General features: G+C 41.9%; 1 protein-coding gene across 1 annotated transcript in view; it reads left to right on the top strand.

The window, feature by feature from the left end:
* Positions 1-755: 755 nt before the first annotated feature.
* LOC116060294 (DNA ligase 1) overlaps positions 756-18,145 on the top strand; it is a 39,948-nt gene continuing 22,558 nt past the window's right edge. Inside the window, exons 1-3 of the mRNA XM_031313795.2 lie at positions 756-1,630; positions 11,436-11,545; positions 17,593-17,719. Of these exons, the coding sequence (XP_031169655.1) occupies positions 1,295-1,630; positions 11,436-11,545; positions 17,593-17,719 (573 nt within the window). The 5' untranslated portion in view covers positions 756-1,294. The remainder of the gene's footprint in view (positions 1,631-11,435; positions 11,546-17,592; positions 17,720-18,145) is intronic.

Raw genomic sequence — 18,145 nt, 5'->3', positions numbered from 1 at the left:
TGCCAGAATTTTGTGTTTTCCTTTACATGAATAAAAACATGTTCACCATAACTTAATGCAAAAAGTGTTTGATGCTCAACATGTCCAACGCTTTATTTGTTTGTCCCCAAATGTTGAAACAAAAAACTATGCCCTTGTGTACATGTTTGTTCTTGCTAAATACTGAATAATGAATAAAATAATGAATGTTTGTTTGCCTTGTTTACCTGTAACGCAAGACTGGCCTCAGACAGTTAGGGCCTGAGGTAAATTACCACTTTGCACAAGCACAAACAGGTTGCACGATCATTACATAACGAGAGAGAAAATCATTGACTAAAATTGAATTACAAACACAAATAGGTTAATGGTGAATCTTAAAAATATTGATTGAGTATGAATGAAAAAGAAAACATAATTTTACTGGCTCAACAGATGTACAATGCTGGGATAAAGCCTAGTTCCAAATGTATTATCATTAAATTCCAATTTGGGTGAATGAGTGTCTTTTTACAGATATCCAATTTTGAAAGAGTTCCCAAAAAATTCTATAATAAATACAAACAAAAACGTTTCAATGTCTGACTCCCAAAACAATTATTAAGTCATGACAGGGAAAAGTGTCATTCATAAGTAGCCCTAAGTCTATTTCGTTTTTGGTGAGATAGGAAGAGTGAGGTATTTAGATGTAATTTTAATCCTAGACTCTTCAGGATAATATTTAACGTAAGCAAAAAAAAAAAAAAAGGCTGACTTGGATGTGGGCTTGGATTAACTCCCCATGGAGCCAGCCTCAAGTGGTCATTCGAGGAACTGCACTTTTTGGCACAGGAGGGTGCCGCTTGGTTTTAACAACTATTATATCAGCCTTTTCCCCTCCTTTTTAAATAAAAGTAGGATATTTCTGACATTCTACACGTTTCTGAAATGTACGTGCACACATGTACGTCTTTATAAGAAAATGAGAAATAGCAGTAGGCTATAGGCCTACTTTACAATTATCAATATAGGCTACAATTACACTGCAACAATATAACTAGATTTTTTTTAATTTTAGGCTATACTATCCTATTTTAATTGGTATTTTAAATATCGGGTGTAGGCTATACTTTAAATAGCCTAGTGGAGAAATAGGCCCTACCTGCTGTCAAGAAAAACGTTTAAACTGTCATGCACTAGGCTATGAAGGGAAGAGAAAAAAAAAGATGGTGACAAGGAAAGCTGCTCTCACTTTCACTTCCTCGTCAGGTTGTTTGACAGCTATCGGCCTACTACTTCCGCCTTCTAGCTGGTAGTTTGTGTGTGTGAGACAGTCATGAAGGACGGTAGCAGAACAGAAGAACAGGCGAAGGTTTCCCGCCAGGAGCTCTATGAGGATTATGTGAACTATCTCCAGCTGTGTCCAGAGGTTCGGCCGTGCCGCGACGCCTGCCTGCTGAAGAAGGCGGCTCAGTACCTTCTGACGGAACCAGAACCCAGAGGGTCTTTCACCGTGTTCCCTTTCTACCAGGCTGTACGGCAGGATTGTAAATCTCTGACCACAGACTGCAGGGAACATTTGTCTGCTTTTATCAAAGCCACCGAACTGCTGGAAACTCTCTGCGTCAATCTATTCCTTCAACCCTGGAAGAAGGAAATCAAGACACTTAAGGTAGATTTCTTTCTTTCTTTCGTTCTTTCTTCTGCCACTCCTTTTCAGGTAACTTAGTTAATTAGGCTATGTCATGCCATGTCTGGAATTCAAAACACGTGTGCTGCTCTGGGTAAAAGTTTAGGCTCTCTGTATTAATTTACGTTGTGGAACAATGTGGTCACAATACTGAAGTCAACACTGGACAACTTTTTATAATAATAATTAAGTGCTGCAATTAAAGCTGTAATGTTTCTGCATTATAAGAAAGCTTCCTTTTAAAAATCTGGCAATTCAAGTAAGACAGTTAAAAAGCCCAGAGAGGCTCCCATTTCATTAGATACAACAACACCATAAGTGTTAAAGTAATAACAAGTGTTAAAGAAAAAAAAAAAAATTAAACTGTGGACAACAGAGAAGGTCAAAATCATGCATGGCCAGATTGATTTGTTAGGGAGCCCAGAGCAAAAATGAGCTGCCTGGGCCCCATATTAAAGGGTAACTTCGGTATTTTTAAACCTGGACCCTATTTTCCCATTTTTTTGTGTCTAAGTGACTAATGGGAACAACATTTTTTGAAAGTCCAGTATTGAGCAAGACCGCTCCAGCCAGCAGCCGCAATACAGGCTGCAATGTAACCACTCAGGGCATGTGCACCTTTAATTTCCATTCACTAAAAGTGCTGTTTTTTGCACTGACAGGCTCAGATTATTATTCTGACAACATTATGAAAGGATCCCTACAGAGGTCCACCTTTTTGTTAAAGAGTAAAATCCTTTTTGTTTAACCAGAAACAGCCCTGAACTCACTAGACTCCATTTAAATAAGCAATAAGCATTTAGGCTAGCATATTACCACATGTAAATGGGTAAATTAAGGGTTTATTTCAACCAAACCAGAGTGGTAATTGTTGGAACAGTGGAAATACTAACCAAGACGGATTTTGATAGTTTTATTTTGTTTCGGTCGACTTTGAATGAAGGGATCCTTTCCATAATGCTGTCAGACACTTCATATTTAAATGTCTGTTGTTGTTTTTTACCTGTTTTACCCAGTCCTACGAAAGTTTCCAAAACAAACAAAAATAGGATCTTCATGTTCCATCAACTTCTGAAATGTTACTGTAATGGATGAAGTGTTATGAAACAAATGCCAAACTCCATCCAGCAGACACAGAGCAGTCCTGTCATTTAGACATGTTCACACATGCAACACAAACAGCTTTCATTAGGGCCCGAGCGCCGACAGCGGTGAAGGCCTTATTGGAAGTGAAGGAATTATTATTCTTTTTCCCGGCAAATTAATTGCCTTTTTGAGGGGCTTAACATACTCAAAAACTCACCAAAATTGGCGGTCGCATCAATTCTCGTGAAAAGGGGTATTTTAAGGGTTTCGGAAATAGGCGCACAAAAATGGCTCGCTAGCGCCCCCTACAAAATTAAAATAATTTAGCCCCTCCAGTACGTTTAACGTAGACTCACGAAACTTAGTACACATATGTAGCATGTCAAGACGTACAAAAAATTCATTCATTGGAGCCATACCCTAAACCCAACAGGAAGTCCGCCATTTTGAATTGAAAGTTCGAAATTAGTGCGATTTTGGCCATGTCCACGTGTCGTACTTTAACGAACTCCTCTACTCTGAGGACATTTACCGGACAAAATTGACTCAAAGTCATAGCGGCCCCTAGTGGCAACAGGAAGTAGGCCTAAAAGTCAAGGTGCTATAATTTAACGAACTCCTCCTAGAGATTTCATCCGATGGACTTCAAATTTGGTCTGTACCATCTCAACACCTTAAAGATGAAAAGTTATTAAAAGAAAAACTTTTCGTCAATTGGTTTGGGCGTGGCGTGGCGGCCATTTTGAGTGTTTAGCGATGAACGAGAAAGTGGCTGTAACTACAGTGTACATTGTCATATCTGCTTGAAATTTTCCACAATCAACAAGAGTCCAGGCCTGAGGACATATACAGGCCAATATTGACTTTTGGTCATAGCGCGAGGGCGCTATGACAAAAAGTCGCTGCAAAAGTCGCTGGCAACAGTAAATCAGCCTTATATGATAAACATCATCCAATCGGATGATGTTTTTTTTAACTTAGAATGTGTGGTCTACATGTGATACTGAGCCGCCCTCTATACTTTAACCACGCCCACTTACTCAGACCACGCCCCCTTTCATACCATTTTAACTGTTTAAGGTTGACCCTTGTGTGTGGTGTCATTGAACTCAGCAGAGTTCCTTCTTCATTGGTGATGGTTTGGCCTGCCCCCTATGCTTAAGCCATGCCCCCTTTCATAACATTTGAACCGTTTAAGGTAGACCCTTGTTTGAGGTGTCCAAGGGGGGTAAGCTTCGCTTCAGAGCTCGAATCTCCTATGGCGCCATTTTGATGCTACAAAGCGATCACCCGACGTTAGCTTTCCATTGACTGCCATTCATTTTGACGTCACTTTGACAGCGAATAACTTTACATCTGAAGCGTTTAAAGACTTTATTTGTCCATTATTTATTTCTAAAGAAACACGACAATGTATAAAAGGCTCCATTACCTTGTACCTCACGTTATGGCTCCGTAGTATACGTTTTTGTAAAAATAGGCTAACGATTGTGTCATAACCACGCGACTTACTGTCGCATAGTAGAGGAATTACCGTATAGTACAGGAGAAGCTCGCAGGCAGTTTGAACTTACATTATCTGTTTAAGTTTAATTACTAATGTTAACTAGCATTTTAGTTAGCAATAATTAGCCTGTGTCCATGTTATCTCCTTACATATACCTACGCTCTCCGTCTCTGCAAGATTGGGAATGATTGAGATTTCTCTTGGCACAGCTACCAGAACACTTCCAACTTTCAGACACGTTGCTCACGTCACATTTACGTTGTTTCTCTCAGTTGGAGGCTGCGCAGTAACGCAGTAAAGTGCTTCTAAAGGCCTTCACTGGTCTCCGTCCAGAGCAACGGGATCTGTTGGTCCATTCTTATATACAGTCTATGGAGGTATCACTGAACTCAGCAGAGAGTTCCTTATTCATTGGTGATGGTGTGGCCTGCCCCCCTATGCTTAAGCCACGCCCCCTTTCATAACTGGTGACCCGTTTAAGGTAGAATCTTGTGTGAGGTATCATTGAACTCAGCAGGGAGTTCCCTTTTCATTGGTGATGATTTGCGGTGTCTGAGTGCCGCGCAAATGCACGGTCGCAAGGAGAGGCATCCGCCAGTAACCCCAACGTGCACAGAGGCGCGAGGGCCCGTCCAACACTGCTTGCAGCTTTAATCTTTGTTTATACCCCAACCTGGCAAAATACCATCTAATTTCAACACTGTCTTTTCATGTCTCAAACTGTCTTTATCACAGTGAGTGTCTGCACGTCCAGGTAACAGCACACAGAACAAACTGGATTACAGTATGGAGGTATTAGGCAGCATGGAGGGAATTGTTTGTCCATGACACTCTCATAGACTTCTAACGACTTCAAGAGCAGGACAGTGGTCTGTCTGCACTGAAATACTGCTGTTTGTACCAGGTCTGTGTGAATACTCAATTCTGATTGGTTGCAGGCCACAATGAATGAACAGTGCCATCATACATGTAAAGATATGCCACGTTTCATTAAAACTCAAGGATTCAAAGATAATATCGTACCCCAGACCTCATCTCTTCAGACAATGAAAAACAGACACTTACAACAAGACTCACCAGTTAAATATGAATCCTTCATTCTCCCGATGGTTTTAAAGATACAATCCTTGATTTTGTCATAGTGCCAAAGCATCACTGTTATAGAGAAAGAGAGAGTCTTATGCATGATGTATAAGAGTGCAATTGTGTATTTTAACACATGCCAGCTCTGACTTAAACTGTCTCTTAATTCTCCTGAGCCCAACAGTGCTGCTTCCTAGTATCTTGAATCTTTCCTGTGTGTGTGTGTGTGTGTGTGTGTGTGTGTGTGTGTGTGTGTGTGTGTCTTGACTAATATGTTGGACTAATTGACTGACTGACATCTAGATAGCAGCTAGGGCAATAACTGAAATCCATTATTTAAGCTAGAGATCTTATAGTGTTTAATTGCCATATGCTCTCAAATTGCCAATAACTGGAAGATCTAATAACTTCCAAAATGATACAACTTTTAAAACTAATTTAAAAAAAAGTCTCCTTTTGTACATGGTTATTTATTTTGTAATGCAACTCCTGTAATGGTTGCAGATTCTCTTATGAGTTGTTCCAGTTCCTGTTTATGTGCAGGATGTTGTTGAATGAGGAAACACCTGAAAGTCTAGAGTGATTTTAACAATGAGACACTGACACAAAGACAGTTGGCAGTTTAGAAAACTCCAATTTTAAATCCAAATGTCTGACAGTGCCAGGCCAAAAGTTTCACTTGTACAAGTAAAGCCTGACTAATAAGTTGGCCGCTGATGTTGTGAGCTGACATTAGCTTATAACAGATGCCTATATCGTATTGGTGTATATGTCAGCTGATGATTTAGAACCATTAGCTGTGTCCCAATTCTGTACTGCATACTAAATGTGTATAGTATCTACTATACAATATACTAATCTATTTATGTCATAGTATACTATTTTTGCAATTGGTATACAACAATTCCACATGCTTAAATATTTTAACAAAATGACACACCTACAGGCATGACTTTTGAATGTCACGGACAATTAAGCTTCACGAGACAGCAATAGCATTTCAATTCTGTTGCTGTCTTACCACCACCTGCAGTTGATGTAAATGTTTTGCAACTGTTGAACAGCTTTTTCTTTTGCATTGCATTGTGGGACAAAAATGTAGCTCAACAGCACTCTCAAATATCAAGAGTTTTTAGTCAGCATACTGACTGTTTTGAGTATATTATTTTGTCACCGTTTCAGTGTGAAAACACACTACAATTCAAACCTGCTTAGAATTAGTGCATCATATTGAATTGGAACACAGCTAGTGTGTCCATAGTCTGGATAAACGGAAGTACATTTCCAGGAAAATTCCCTGACAGCGCTCTCTGTGGCCGTTCTCTAACTTTGTTCGCTGCGGGCAGAGCCTGATTAAATGGAAAGGTTACACTAGGCATACTGTATTTTTCGGGACCCCTCCAAATGGATACACTGTTATTTGATGAATAAACAATAATACTTTTAACTGCCACATGATTATGCTAATTTGTGTATTAAGATATTTTAATGCATCTAATTTAGGCTTATTTGAAGAGCCTGAGAGAAACTTGTGTAAAGCCCCTCTTTGTCATTTTCTTTCTTCTTCATTTTGCTTTTTTTTTCTCGCTTTCCTGCACCTGTAAGCATCCTAGAAAAGTGGTATTGTAACCAGAGACAGTTTGGAGAATCTTTGGTCTAGCCGTTATGCTAGCTAACATACGGAACCGGAAACACATTTTTTGCAATTGGAGTGATAGTTTATAGATAGTGATAGATTGTTTTACTTTACTGTACTTTTTATTAAAACAATATAATAGTATAACACGTTAGATATATATATATATATATATATATATATATATATATATATATATATATATATATATATATATATATATATATATATATATATAAAAATATACTAGTTTAGATCAAGTGTAAAATTATTTTTAAAACTATAAAAAAATATATATATTTTGACTTTTCCCTCTTACTGGGCCCACATGCCCCATAGTGGCAATGGCACATGCCTAGAATGCCTATGCCTAGATCTGGGCCTGGCTGCGGGAAACAACAAAAAACTTGAAAATGGCAATTATTTAAGAAAATTTGGATCGTGCAAAAAGGCAGGCCTGCTTGGTTCTTTCGGAGAATGATTGTAAAGATTTACAAAGAATATGTTTAGGACATTTACTCTCTAATTGTGACGTTTTGGGAACGATTGGTGGGATTGTTATAGACAAAGTACACATGGCGATACACTGGTAAGAACAAATGAGGTTTCCAGGTAACTTAAAGCTATAGTGCATAGTAGAGCTGTCAATCTTCCTCTGTAATACCATTCGAATTTCATTTGTTATTTTTTTTATATTCAAATAATATTTGAATATTTAATGCTCAAATGCATCCATCCATCCATCTTCGTCTGCTTATCCGGGGTCGGGTCGCGGGGGCAGCAGCTCCAGCAGGGGACCCCAAACTTCCCTTTCCCGAGCCACATTAACCAGCTCCGACTGGGGGATCCCGAGGCGTTCCCAGGCCAGGTTGGAGATATAATCCCTCCACCTAGTCCTGGGTCTTCCCCCAGGCCTCCTTCCAGCTGGACGTGCCTGGAACACCTCTCTAAGGAGGTGCCGAGGGGGCATCCTTACCAGATGCCCAAACCACCTCAACTGGCTCCTTTCGACGCAAAGGAGTAGCGGCTCTACTCCGAGCTCCTCACGGATGACTGAACTTCTCACCCTATCTCTAAGGGAGACACTAGCCACCCTCCTGAGGAAACCCATTTCGGTCGCTTGTACCCTGGATCTCGTTCTTTCGGTCATGACCCAGCCTTCATGACCATAGGTGAGGGTAGGAATGAAAATTGACCGGTAGATCGAGAGCTTTGCCGTCTGGCTCAGCTCTTTTTTCGTCACAACGGTGCGATAAATTGAATGTAATACCGCACCCGCTGCACCGATTCTCCAACCAATCTCCCGTTCCATTGTCCCCTCACTCGCGAACAATCCCCCATCATCCTCCAGCTCTGCCTCTGACATAGAGGGCGTATTAGTTGGATTTACCACCATAGCTCCTCGCCGCAGCTTCAGCAATGGAAACTTTGAATATCGTCCACTCGGATTCAATGCCCCCAGCCTCCACAGGGATGCACGAAAAGCTCCGCCGGAGGTGTGAGTTGAAAGTCGGACAGGGGCCTCCTCCAGACGTTCCCAATTTACCCGCACTACCCGTTTGGGCTTACCAGGTCTGTCCAGAGTCTTCCCTTACCCCCTGACCCAACTCACCACCAGATGGTGATCGGTTGACAGCTCTGCCCCTCTCTTCAAAACATACGACCTCAGATCAGATGAAACAATTATAAAATTGATCATTGACCTTTGACCTAGGGTGCTCTGGTACCAAGTACACTTATGAGCATCCCTATTTTCGAACATGGTGTTCGTTATAGACAATCCATGACTAGCACAGAAGTCCAACAACAAACAACCACTCGGATTTAGATCAGGGAGGCCGTTCCTCCCAATCACGCCTCTCCATGTGTCTCTATCATTGCCCACGTGCGCGTTGAAGTCCCCCAGAAGAACTATGGAGTCCCCCCCCCGGAGCCCCATGCAGGACTCCATTCAAGGTCTCCAAGAAGACCGAATACTCCGAGCTTTTGTTTGGTGCATATGCACAAACAATAGTCAGAGTTTCCCCCCCGACAACCCGCAGGCGTAGGGAGGCAACCCTCTCGTCCACCGGGGTGAACTCCAACGTAGTGGCGCTCAGCCGGGGGCTTGTGAGTATCCCCACACCCGCCCGGCGCCTCACACCCTGGGCAACTCCGGAGTAGAAAAGAGTCCAACCCCTATCCAGGAGTATGGTTCCAGAACCGAGACTGTGCGTAGAGGTAAGCCCCACCAGATCTAATTGGTAGCGCTCCACCTCCCGCACAAGTTCCGGCTCCTTCCCCCACAGAGAGGTGACGTTCCACGTCCCCAGAGCCAGCCTCTGCCACCCGGGTCTGGTCCGTCGAGGCCCCTGACCTTCACCGCCACCCGTGTGGCAGCGCACCCGCCCCCAGCGGTTCCTCCCACAGGTGGTGGGCCCATGGGTTGGAGAGGGAGGTGCCACATTGCTTTTTCGGGCTGTGCCCGACTGGGCTCCGTGGCAAACCCGGCCACCAGGCACTCGCTGACGAGCCCTCCATCTGGGCCTGGCTCCAGACGGGGGCCCTGGGCTTCCTCCGGGCAGGGTAACTTCATCTCTTCCTCGATGACTCATAGGGGTTTATGAACCATTCTTTGTCTGGCCCCTCACCTGAAACCACTTTGCCAAGGGAGACCCTACCAGGAGCACCAAGCTCCAGACAACACAGCCCTCAGGTTCATAGGGACATACAAACCTCTCCACCACGATAAGGTGATGGTTCCCGGAGAGGTGCTCAAATGCAGCCTTTTATTAACATGTACTACACTACTCATGCTTATGCATTGTCAATGCCACTAAGCATGTGGTTGTTGTTACACATTCTGTCCACTGGAGTGACTCCAGTTTACATTAATTTTCCACCACAAGCACACAGCGACAAACACAAATCAACAGAGAACTCTGTAATGAAACATTAACTAACATTTGTAGTGAAGCGGCTCTGTTGTAAAGGCTAACGGTGCTCGGTTGGCACAATGACATCTTGTTAGAAAGCACAGCAGAAACGATTTGTCATAAACTAAGTAACAAACGATGCTAACGGCATTAATAACTAAGCCAAATGGTGCTGTCACTAGTATTTTAGTGATTTATAGGCAACCTGTGTCTTGCAGATTGTCACGTAACTGAGAATACAGCTGTTAGAAGGTAATATATGAAGTCAAAGCTAACTCTGACAGCTGTAGGGCAGCTAACATGAACTTTAGCTTTCTCCATGAAGCTCCCAGCTAAGCTAACGTTACTGTAACTCACGACGCAGTTAGGAAACAAGAACGAGCTAACTAATGTTAACATAAGCACTTTGGCTCGGTGGATGTCGATTTTTAAAGTCATGTTAAAACTATTTCCCATCCTTCTTCAGAGTTCCAGCCGCAGCCTGTACTAACGTTACTCGGTACATAACGTTAGCTTAGACCTTACAATGCCTTGTTTCTCACTCACAGTAAGTTATTGTTCATAAGACGTGACATGAGTGACACAGTGGGTAGGCCAAGGCGAGAAGAGGAAGATTAGATAACGTTAGCCAACATATTTATAAAAATCGCATGCAAATAGTAATTTCAGCATTGGAATAGTATTGATTTTTTTAGTATTCGAATTATATTCGACTTTCAGTATTCGTTCCAACAGCCCTACTACGTAGTTTCTGCCGCCCCCATGAGGAATTCTAAGTAATGACAACAAAACTGTCGCCGCGTCCACATGATACAAGCCTTCCATGACCGTGCAAAGCCCCCACCTCTCCTCCACGCAGTTGCTAGTAGCCAAGGATGACACGGAGGATTAAATAAACATGATGGACTCTTCAGAAGAGGTAATTATCTTCACTGGAGTTTCTGCGCGGTAAAGTCACCGGATGCCACAATCTTCTGAACATAGCCATACTGAGAAATACAGAGAGAATTGTGTGGAGATGATCTTAATTAGCTTTGTAGCAACTCCTTTGGCAATAGCTTGAATGTAATGGACGTTCATTAATATCAAAAAGTTACGCACTAAAGCTTTAAATAGCTCACATTACTGTATTGTGTAAACAATTAACTAAATTTAATATTGTATGTGGCATTTTCTTTTGCGGGGTGCAAATGTTCCACCAAATCTGCAGAGCCACCGTCGCTGCGTCCAAAGCTTAGCGTCGCCCAAAACGATTGTGATTGGTTTAAAGAAATGCAAACAACCTATAAAGTTTTTTTCTCCTATCCTGGAATGTATGTATTGTGGAGTCAGACCTTACTCTGCAGAGCTGGGCAGATAGATCTGGCTATGCAAGACTAATGTGTCTATTGTCCACCAGAGAGCATTGATAAGTTTATTTTTCAACTATAAAATGTCCAACTCACTACATATCTTGGTCACAATTGTTTAATGACTAAAATTAAAAGATCCTTGACAAATTACCGTTTCTTTATTTAGTGATTAATTAAATCTATTTCTGTTTCTCTGTGTCTCTTTCAGACTTTTACAGGTCCATTTGTTTACTGTCTCCTGCCAGTTCTCAGCAGTTCTACCATTCAGTCGGTCCTGGCCTCTATTGGCTACCTGCCCCATACGGACACTCCACAAAGGTAGGGAACAAGGAGAATAAGAACCAGAATGAGTGACAGTAAATGCTTTAGACAACAAGTGATAAGGGCTCTTCTTACAGCTGCTTCAGTGTCTCAATGCCAGGAGAAACATACAGCATACACACATACCTGTAAACAGTGAAATACCTGAACGAAAGTGTTATGTGAGATAGACCTAACATTTCTATGGCTAAGCAGGTCAAGAAAATGGCAGCTAAAAGATAATACCATAAGTCTCAAGTGTTAATATGTTCCCTCTTAAATTTTTTTGTGAAAAAAAGATAATTTTTTTATTACTTTTTTATATTTTTAAACCTACAGAACAGACAAACACAATTGTTCTCCTACAGATACTTGCATCAGTTTAGCATAAATCCTGGACACTAATCCTCTCACCGGAGAATCAACAAGCCATTTAATGATTGGGTGCATCTCAAGACTGTTCCCCCATGGTACTCCATAACATTTTAGGGCTGATCTTAAGCGAAGATAAAGGAAGAAAGATGTCCTAGGGACCTCAAAGCTAGCTCTCAGGTTTTCAAAACTTAACATACCTTCATCACTGAATAGCTGGTCTAGAGTATAAATACCTCTGTCACTCCACTGGTTATAACAAAAGGTTTGTTACCAGACATTAAGTGTATGTTGTGCCAAATCGGGCAAAACATACGCTTTGGTATAAAGCCTGATTGGTCGGGGTGGACTAGCTTCTCAATAAAGCGTTCTAGGCGTAGTGCCAAGACTTTGGAATAAAGCTTAATATCCGTCCCAATGAGGCTGATGGGCCTGTAGTTTGAGCACTCCGTAGGATCTTTGCCCTTTTTGTGTATGACCAAAATTAGTGCAGTGTTGGTTTGTTGATGAAAGGTGCCCCTCTCTATGGCCGAGGTTAAAGTTTGTAAGATGGTAGGTCCTAGTATGTCAAAGTACTGTAGTAAAAGTTCTGATGGAATTCCATCCAACCCCGGTGTTTTCCCTTTCTTAGCTGTTTTTAATGCTGATTTAAGTTCCTTTAACGTTATAGGTTGACCCAGTTGTTCTGCCTCCTCTGGGTCAACTAGAGGCAGGTTTAGCTCTTTCAGGAACTTTTGGCACTGTGTCAGATCCGGATTGCAGGAGGATTCATACAACTTTGAATGAAAGGATTAGAAAGTGGCGGTGATATCTTTAGGATTCATTGAGAAACCTCTGTCTGTGCGGATGCTGTTGATAGCAGCTCTGGATTCGCTTTGTTTTAATTTCAGAGCAAGCAATTTGCTTGGTTTGCAACCATTAAAATAGTAATTTTGCCTCACTCTGTGCATTATGAATTCAGCTCTCCTTCTTAGCAAATAATTTAGCTCTGCTCGAATTGTGACTAAAAGAGTATGTGTAGATTTAGAAAAACACGTCTTTAGAGACTATTCTAATGATTTACAACGTTCTTCCAACTCCGCAATCCTTGCCTCTCTCTTTTTCTTCAAATTGACTGCAAAGGAAGATGTGAAATCTCTAATTAATCCTTTAGTGGCTTGCCAAATATATGCCGGGTCCAAAACTGAGTCAGTATTGATTGATATAAACTCCGCCAGCTTGGCTCTGAATTCTGTATAAAAAGCTGTGTTTTGGAGAAGGGAATTGTTAAATTGCCATCTCCTAGATCTTTCTCCTAATATATCACAACGGAATGTGGTTATCAGCGCATTGTGATCAGACAGAATTGCTGGTTCTATTGCTATTGTGTGGAACATTGCCTTAAGCTCACTGGAGCACAAAATATAATCAATGCGGGAATGGGCGAGGTGACATGTGGAAAAGAAGGTGTAATCCTTGCTAGTAGGATTGTGCATCCTCCATATGTCTGTAAAATGGTGGGATTCCACAACTGCTTTAAACATGTCCGATATGCGTTTTTGGGCTTTCGTGTGATTGACCCCTGATCTATCCTGGTTTAAATCTAGTACTGTGTTCATGTCTCCCCCTATAATTAGTGAATATTCATTGAGAGAGAACAATTCATTGGTTAGGCGTAGGAAGAAACTTTCATCATATGTAGCCGGTGCATATACCGAGACAAAGGCTATTTTCCTACTCCTTATCGTGGTACATATATAAGATATCATGCGTGAAAAATCTTTACTGCTTTTGTCTACGCATTTCCGCGACAGCAACACAATGGAGCCTTGGGTTTTGGTGTCGTCACCAGATGAGGCACCAACCTTAAAGTATTTATTTTGTAGATGATTTACATCTCTTTTACGTAAGTGTGACTCTTGTATAAGTGCCACGTCTATGTTTTTCCTTCTTAAATAATCCAGGAATTTAGCTCGTTTGATCGTCCCGTTTAGCCCCCTGATGTTAACTGAAAGGATTGAAAGCTCAGCCATCTTCAAAATTGAAACGCATACATGTCTTGAGTACCCTACCGGATTTTGCTGACAAATCTGTATCAAAGGTTAAACTGTTAGCTCTGAGCAAGGTGTGACAAAAACATAAAAAGTAAAATAAATCCCCTAACCCTCTGAGACCGCAGACCCCCTCCCCTATTTGTAAGATGCGTGACCACATCAGACGCAGTTTACTGTATATATCTGACCTTGAGGACTCTGTTCCAAAAATTCTTAAGATCTTTAACGAATTTGGCTCAATCTCCGGCTATAAAATCAATTGGCATAAATCTAATCTGCTCCTGTTGAACAACAAACAGGTGACATCAGCCATTAGTGATACAATACCAACCCAAAGCAAAATTACATATTTGGGCATCACCATCCACGCATCGCTACAGCGAGTTGTCCAGGACAACTATGAAACTATACCAAGTAGTGTTCAAAGGGATCTGACTAATTGGTCTGCGCTGCCGGCATCGATACGGTCCAGGATTGCGGTTGTTAAAATGAACATAGTTCCTCATGTGAACATCTTAAGTACAATTACTTACCCCCACCAATACATTTCTGGAAGAAACTTGATGCCGTAATCCGGCAGTATATTTGGAATAGTAAACAACTTAGGCTAAAATACTCTACCCTGCATCGTACCACGAACACGGGAGGCCTGGCCCTCCCCAACCTACTACATCAAGAAGTGGCATTTGTGCACCCCAATTTGGCACAACATGCACTTAATGTCTGGTAACAAACCTTTGGTTTAACCAGTGGAGTGACAGAGGTATTTATACTCTAGACCAGTTATTCAATGGGGAAGGTATGTTGAGCTTTGAGGACCTGAGAACTAGCTTTGAGATCCCTAGGACATCCTTTTTCCTTTATCTTCGCTTAAGATCAGCCCTAAAATGTTATGGAGTACCATGGGGAAGCAGTCTCGAGACCCACCCAATCATTAAATGGCTTGTTGATTTTCCTGCGAGAGGATTAGTGTCCAATATTTATGCTAAATTGATGCAAGTATCTATAGGAGAACTCCCAATACTAAAGAAATGGGAGCGAGAGCTGAGGGGAACGTAATTAATTGGGAGACAGTTTGGGACAACATTTCCCACTGTTCCAAAACCCAAATCACCAGCAGATCCACTTCACCATATGTCATAGGACATATTGGACACCTCAGAAGAGATATGTCTCCATGCCATTCCTACTCCCTATTGCACGTTCTATCAACCTGAACAAACTGGAACTTTCCTGCACATGGTCTGGGAGTGTGAACAGGTGCATGAGTTTTGGAATAAAATAACATCAATAATATCTGATGTGATAGGATGTCGAATTCCTACTGACCCGATTGTTTTGTAACTTAATGATGACTCTAAATTACATCTGCTTGGGAGACAAAAGAAAGTTTGGTTAGCTGCGACCAAGAAAATGATAGCTCAGCGCTGGCTCCCCGCCCCACTCGCTTTGTATAAAACAGTGGTTGGCATATTTTCTGGACATAGTTATGCTTGAGCTCTCTACAGCAAGGATTAACAAAGCCAAATCATATACTATAAACCTATGGAAAGGTGCAGCAGCACAGGTATCAGTCTTAATGACCTCAGCATCACAGGAATTAGAGGAGAGTGACTAGGCAAGGTGTGATTTCTGTTTCTGTTTTTATTTGTTTTTTTGTTTTTTCTTTCTTTTCCTCGAGACCGTGGGGGGTGGGAGAGGGGGGTTGTTCTTGTTCAAGTGTGTTTGTCTGTTCTGTTGTTGTTGTTGTTGTTGTTGTTTAAAATGAAAAAATAAATTAAATTAAAGCTGCAAGCAGCGATGGACGGGCCCTCGCGCCTCTGCGCGCGTTGGGGTTACCGGTGGACGCCGCTCCTTGCGACCGTGCATTCGCGCGGCACTCAGACACTGCAAATCATCAACAATGAAAAGGGAACTCCCTGCCGAGTTCAACGATACCTGAAACAAGACTCTACATCAAACGGATCATTAGTTATAAAAGGGGGAGTGGCTAAAGCTTAGGGGGCGGGTCAAACCATGACCAATGAAGAAGGAAGTCTCTGCTGAGTTCAATGATACCTCACATAAGACTCTATCATAAACGGGTCACCATTTATGAAAGGGGGCGTGGCTTAAGCATAGGGGGTCGGGCCACACCATCACCAATGAAGAAGGAAGTCTTTGCTGAGTTCAATGATACCTCATACAAAGGTCTACATCAAACGGATCATTAGTCATAAAAGGGGGAGTGGCTAAAGCTTAGGGGGTGGGTCAAACCATGACCAATGAAAAAGCAACTCTCTGCTGAGTTCAATGACACCTCACACAATACTCTACCTTAAACGGTTCAAATGTTATGAAAGGGGGCGTGGCCTGAGTAAGTGGGCGTGGTTAAAGTATAGGGGGCAGCTCAGTATCACATGTACACACATAAGTTTTATGTAAATAGGATGATGTTTGTCATATAAGGCACATTTCCTGTTGCCAGCGGGGGGCGCTATGACCAAAATTCAATTTTGGCCTGTAGGTGTCCTCAGGCGTGGACCCTGATAATCGTGACAAATTTCGGGCAGATACGACAACGTACACTCAAGTTACAACAATTTATTTGTTCATCACTAAACACTCAAAATGGCCGCCACGCCACGCCCACACCGTCTGACGAAAAGTTTTTCTTTTAATAACTTTTCATCTTTAAGGTGTTGAGAAGATACAGACCAAGTTTGAAGTCCATCGGATGAAATGTCTAGGAGGAGTTCGTTAAAGTATAGCACCTTGACTTTTAGGCCTACTTCCTGTTGCCACTAGGGGCCGCTATGACTTTAAGTAAATATCGGCCTTTATTTGTCCTCAGGGTTGGACTCTTGTGAATCCTGAAAAGTTTCGAGCCAGTCGGACAATGTACACTCAAGTTACACCCACTTCCTGTTTCGGCGGCGAAACGCACAAAATGGCCGCCCCGCCACGGCCACGCCCTATGACGAAAAGTTTTTCTTTTAACAACTTTTCATCTTTAATGTCTTAAGATGGCACAGACCAAATTTGAAGTTGATCGGATGAAATCTCTAGGAGGAGTTCGTTAAAGTACGACATGTGGAAATGGCCAAAATCGCACTAATTTCTAACTTTGAAATCAAAATGGCGGACTTCCTGTTGGGTTTAGGGTATGGCTCTAATGACGTTTTTTGTACATCTTGACATGTTACATATGTTACCAAGTTTCGTGAGTCTACGTTAAACACACTGCAGGGGCTCAATTTTTTTAACTTTGTAGGCTGTGCTAGCAAGCCATTTTTGCGCGGCTATTCCCGAAACCCTTAAAATACGTAAACTTTCACCAGACTTGATGCGCCCGCCAAATTTGGTGAGTTTTTGAATATGTTAAGCCCCTCAAAAAGCCAATTTATTTGGTGTAATAATAATAATTCGTTCAGTTTCAATAGGGCCTTCGCCGCTGTCGGCGCTCGGGCCCTAAAAATTATCTAGTTAGTTGGTAGAAAATGGGGGGGGGGGTTGGTGTTCTCTTACAAAATCAGGGAGTGAATCATTGGAGGCAAATGGGGAAATCCATTGGATTCAAGCCAGCCTCTGTAATCTGTGAAAGGGGTATTTTTTCTGCTCTTCTCATCTCTTTTTGTCTCGTTCTCCTCAGTTGTCCTCTAACGGTTTGATGTATTTCAGTGAATACAGACTCAGTGAGGATGCTAACCCAGACAGAGCCATGCTGCTGGGCTTTGAGCTGCTGCTCGCCAGGGTGGAATGTTACCACCTCCTGGATCTCGTGGAGAAGGATCAGGTAGGACCACAGGTAAGATCAGAAACCATCCAACTATGTTTCAGATTTGCCATATTATAATCCTGTGAAACAGATGATTATACCACAGTAAATTATGTAGTGTATTGATTTATCAAAGTCCCTGTGGGAATTTCTATGTGATTTTTTTTTTTTTTTTTGTGATTAACAATATATTTTTTTAACAAAATACAAAACATATAACTGGCAACATGGACAACCCCTTCCATCATCATAACCTAGACAAAAATCAAGAAAAGATAGTCTTGCTTTGCCAGGTCTGGCTAGTCCACACAGCATTTCGGGATGGGAGAAAAACATGCTTTGGTTTATTGGCATTTCTTTAAACCAATCACAATTGTCATGGGCGGTGCTAAGCGCCAGACAGAGCCATGGTGCCGCTGCAAAATAGCCTCGGGAAGGAACTTGTTTTGGTGGAAC

The sequence above is a fragment of the Sander lucioperca genome, chromosome 15 (assembly GCF_008315115.2).
Source record: "Sander lucioperca isolate FBNREF2018 chromosome 15, SLUC_FBN_1.2, whole genome shotgun sequence".
In the NCBI taxonomy this organism is placed as follows: Eukaryota; Metazoa; Chordata; class Actinopteri; order Perciformes; family Percidae; genus Sander; species Sander lucioperca.
This window is presented reverse-complemented; position numbering and strand designations above follow the sequence as displayed.